The following is a 4,919-nucleotide window of genomic DNA, read 5'->3' as shown; positions in this document are numbered from 1 at the left end:
CCAATGGAAAAGTCCTATAGATGTTAAAGGTTCTTCATGGACCCATGAATGCATACCAAAACCCTATTTTTAAAAATGTAAGTAATATATCTCTTTAATTAAAACACTTTTACTCCAGGCTGTTCCTTAACAAATTTTTACGCTTTGCATATGTCTTGTCAAAGTATGCTATACATTTTAAAACACATCAGGAAGTGTTTTATCTCATTGTCACATACATTCCTATATGACATGCTTAAATTCTGCCTCTGTTTTAATGTTGTTTCACTTTTGTTTTGTTTTGTAGAATTTTCTTCTTTTACTTGGCTCGATAACCGATGGCAGAGAATGTCCACGACTAATAACATAGCCCAGGCCAGGAAGTTGGTGGAGCAGCTGAGGATCGAGGCAGGCATCGAGCGTATTAAGGTACAAAGATTCACTATTCAGTGTAACATGTTCGAAATCAACCAATCACAATGGGGTTTTTATTATGTTGGTGTGACATAATGGTTACCACCCTACATTTACTGTTGTATTATATATTACATTATGTATAAAAATGGCATTGTGATTGCCAGAAATTACCCTAAAAAAGTGTTGTGACAATGTATGAAGTGCTGCAGAACTTACACCCGTATTTATGATGGTGATATAAAATTGACTTTATCAACTTGTACTGAAATCATAATATTAATCATCATATTAAAATAAAAATGAGTCCACATATCTACAAATTCTTAAATCTAGAAGCATTATCTAGACAAACATAATATATTGTCTTGTTTTAAGAAATAATATGCCAAAATTAAGTAATTTTCCCCCCTTAAAACAGCAAAATAATCTGCCGATGGGAAGAGCTAAATAATCTGTCAAAACAGTGTTGCACAATTGAAGTTCACAATGAATCAAAGTGCAAAATATTACTCCTGTAAAGACAGTGCAAAACAAAATATGATCAAGATAACAAATGGCAATAACAACACTAAATAACAGTGTAAACACTCTAATGTACATTACTAATAACAAAAAGAAAAAGAAAACAATGTTTTTATGAAATACAATTGTATCTGAAGTGTCACACGTGGACTTTTGAAAAGTTTTAAACCGTAAAATGACATATAATGATAAATGATAAACAAATCTGTACAAATAAACAAGCTTTTATTGTAGCATTTTACTTTTTTGTTTAAAATGGCAAACATTTTACAGTGTACCTCCTTCTCCCTCCCCTTCCTTTCCAGTTCTCGTTCTGCTTGTTTCTAATTGCATATTCACACATGACATATTTGGTTTGTTTGATGGGTCTAAAGAACAGAAATATGGACACAACATGCAGCAAAACTTATTTTCTGGATGTAATGGAGAAATTCATTATGCTGTTTTGACTCATTTACTTCTTTTAGAAACTCTTTATGATTTCTCAGATAATGGAAATCTGCATAAAAAGTAAAAAATAAGTAAGGGTTTAATAAGAGTTTTGTTGCAATTATGCACTTTTTGCACCATTGACTTCCACACGCATGCCAATGCTTCAGACGGAAAACTGGAAACAAGTTTTACATGTCGCTGCTTTCCAAAGTTTAAGATTCTTACCTGTAAATGCACTTCACATGAATATGTGAGACCAATAAGAGATCAAAACGTACAAAAAAGATAAATACGGAGCAGTCGTTTCTTTTATAAGTGTCACATCCTTTTATTTTATCTCGAAGTAGTGTCCAACAGAATTTTGCATGCTCAAAATCTATTCTGACTGTGGCTTGAAGCTTCTTTTCCACTGCGTGGTACGGTAAGATTCAGCACAACACAGCTCGGCTTGCTTTGGTTTGGTTTTGCTTGGCTCAATTTAGATTTCCTCTACTAAAAAAGTGGGTGGAAATATCACTGTAGTTACAATCGATTCTACTGCCATGATAAAACTAAAAACTGCCTGAAAAATGTTTTCATCGCATCTGCCCTCTCGGCTACCAGTGAGGGAAATATCTGGACCACTTCTACTGATGCCATGCTTCTATTTCACGTTTCTTTATTTGAGTTGGTACCACAACACCTTTTGGTAATGGGACAGGTTGCTTGGGACCTCACTTGAGTCATATGTCAACATTCAATAAAGATAATGAACATGCATGATATTGATATAATGGGCACATCAAAATACAGTGAATAATTGCTAACACCAAATCTGTAAATACATATTAAGCAATTTAATTCAAATGTTAATGTTAATCTGGCATTTTGTTCATTAACTCTGTCCAGTAAGTAACTATTTGTTAACATCAGTTAATGTAATGCTAACTGCAAAAGCATTTATTATTGATGTTAATGTCGTAGTTAATGCGAAATAACAATTAAATCAAAAGTTTTAATCCTTTTATTAAATGGAGATAATAACAATTTAAATTTGGTTGTATTTTTTAAAATGAACTTATCTAACTATGAGAAGGCTATATCTCGCTGCTTATTTTAATGCATTACTAATATTTACTAAAGAGATGTTATTGTAAAATTTTGCCAATTGAACTTTATCATCCTTTTGCAATTTTTCTGGTTTGAAACATTTGTTCACTCTGAACATGTATATGCAATAAAGCAAATACACTAAGTATTTTTTTTGGTTATACCTGTTAAAGTACTCTTCTTTTTTGCACCTCATATCAATATCACGTTAATAGCGTATACAGTGATAAAAGCTTCAGCGATCAATTGCACCAAGAAAATTTGACAGCAGAAGCCTACTTGAGATGGTTATAAAAAAAGTACCAGTACTAGGTGTGAAATGCAATAGAAAAATGCCATACCATGCAGTGGGAAAACACCTTATATATATCATTGGTTCAGGCCAAAAGAACCAAGAGACCCAAAAGTACAAGTCCAAAGTCAAAGTGACAAAAACACAGGAAGAAATATTTTCATCACCGCCTCTTCCTCCCTGTCTTTGTCCCTCTTGCAGGTGTCGAAGGCTGCTGCAGACCTCATGAGTTACTGTGAGCAGCACGCCCGCAGCGACCCTCTGCTGGTCGGGGTTCCCACCTCAGAGAACCCGTTCAAAGACAAGAAGCCTTGCATCATTCTATAGCTACTCTGTCTAGCCCAGCTATCTCAGTCCCACTTAACCGATGCCCATCCCCAATGGGCGATTCAGTCCAACAGTTATTTTTACCTGGGATCCACAGTATTCTCCAGAAAATAAACGCCACACTCTCTCGGTAAAAAACAAAAAGGGGCAATATCTGTATACCTAGCGTTCATGTAGCCTGGCGTTGAGTGAATCTATATGAATGAATCCACACATTCATGCATATAGACGCACTTAACAGGAGGTGGCAGATTTCGAATTTGTAAACTATTTCAAAAGCTTGCACAGAGACTGAGCGACGCTCCAGCATATTTTTCAGTGCAGCGGCTGACCTTGTTACCATAGGTGATGGAGGAGAGTAGAGGAAGACAGTCATGTTTCTGCTGACTGACTAGCTGGCTAGCCCAGTCACACTGTGGTAAATGGTTGTTCAGTATTAACCCTGCATTGTTACGTTGAATCTGCAAGCTAAGGGTTCATTTTAGATTTGTATGGCCAAAACTGAATCCAGGTATGCTTACCTTTATCAAAAAAAACAAACAACAAAAAAAGGAAAAAAGAAAAAAACAGCACATTTCATGTTTTACAAAGGGATTCAAGACATTAACCAGAGTTGCCAATATTTTTACGTTTTCTTTTCTTCTCAGTCTGTTTGTGAGCTGTAGTTTTACTTTTCATTGATTAAAAGCTCATTAGGCTTAAAGCGTTTTTTCTATAGTGTTTATACTATATTTCAGAATCTTCGAACACTAGTTATAAAGGAATAATTTTTTTATATTGCCTATAACATCCTTCCAACCCTCTCCTAAAGTGCAGTTCTGTACAGAAAAAGAGCCCTTTATTTCAGATATTAATATGAAAATATTAAAAAAAGCATTAACAGAGATATTTGAAAAGCTAATGGACAACAGTTAATATCAATAATAATAGATAAAAATATGTACAATCTTAAAAGTAAAGGCTTGGACGTGCCCCACAAAATTGAGTCATTTTAAAGTCAAAGCCTCAAGGCCAACTTGCTTTTTTCTTTCTCTTCTTCTCTGAAACCAAACCTGATTGTAAAATCCATACAGAAGGAAAAAAAATGTAAAAACTTCTTTTGGATATGTTCAGAGGTGTTAACTTTGAGAATAGCTGTTTGGATTTTGTTTGTTCCGATTTCTTCTTTCTATGGAAACATGGAATCTGGTCATTGAGTATGATACTGTACAGTGTTTGATAACTAAAACGCATTCATATATTTTTTTTGTGGATGTTTTATCTTTTTTTGTAATCTTTGTAGTAATATTTCCATTCATATTTAACCATTTCAGTTGTCCTCTTTAAGGTGAGGCTTAATGCTAAAGGAATTGCCAGACTGCCTCAGTAAGTACGGTAAATGCGTTAACCTGGATTATTGACACAGTGCCCAAACAAGGTGCTTAGGTGTTGTTCGAGGCTCATTTCATGAAGTGGTCCATGTTGATAAGTCTATCTAAAGAGCAGGATGTTAGTGTTATGCAACAGGCCGTCGGGTTGGCTCAGTTTGAGCAGTCACATGCAAAGATGAGTGGCAAGGTCAAGCCACGACTCTGAATGTGCAGTGAGCACATGATGCATGCGCTGGTTTGAGCCGCCTAGAGGTGACGGTTTTCGCGTGTGATGATCCCCAGTATTCAGATAAGCACTAAAAACAGAATTCCCCCATTGTCCTGCTTCGTATGCTGGAAAATAACAACACAGTGCAGGAATAAAGGGTCCGCGTAGTGGGACAGAGGGGGCCTGTGATCGCTGTGGCCCATGGATGCTGTCATCGGCTCCCGTATTAACAATGACTAAGGCGTACGGAGCTCACAAGATGCTATGAGTCATCTAACAGTGG

General features: G+C 35.8%; 1 protein-coding gene across 1 annotated transcript; it reads left to right on the top strand.

Moving 5' to 3' along the window:
• Nucleotides 1-290: 290 nt before the first annotated feature.
• Nucleotides 291-3,761, top strand: LOC130236634 (guanine nucleotide-binding protein G(I)/G(S)/G(O) subunit gamma-7). Its single transcript, XM_056467380.1, has 2 exons — nt 291-408; nt 2,933-3,761. Exons 1-2 carry the CDS (start codon nt 328-330, stop codon nt 3,056-3,058), a joined length of 207 nt encoding a protein of 68 aa, XP_056323355.1. The 5' UTR covers nt 291-327; the 3' UTR covers nt 3,059-3,761.
• The last annotated feature ends 1,158 nt before the right edge of the window (nt 3,762-4,919 follow it).

Source organism: Danio aesculapii, chromosome 2, assembly GCF_903798145.1.
Source record: "Danio aesculapii chromosome 2, fDanAes4.1, whole genome shotgun sequence".
NCBI classification, from domain to species: Eukaryota; Metazoa; Chordata; class Actinopteri; order Cypriniformes; family Danionidae; genus Danio; species Danio aesculapii.
Note: the sequence above shows the minus strand (reverse complement) of the source record. Positions and strands in the feature narration are given on the sequence as shown.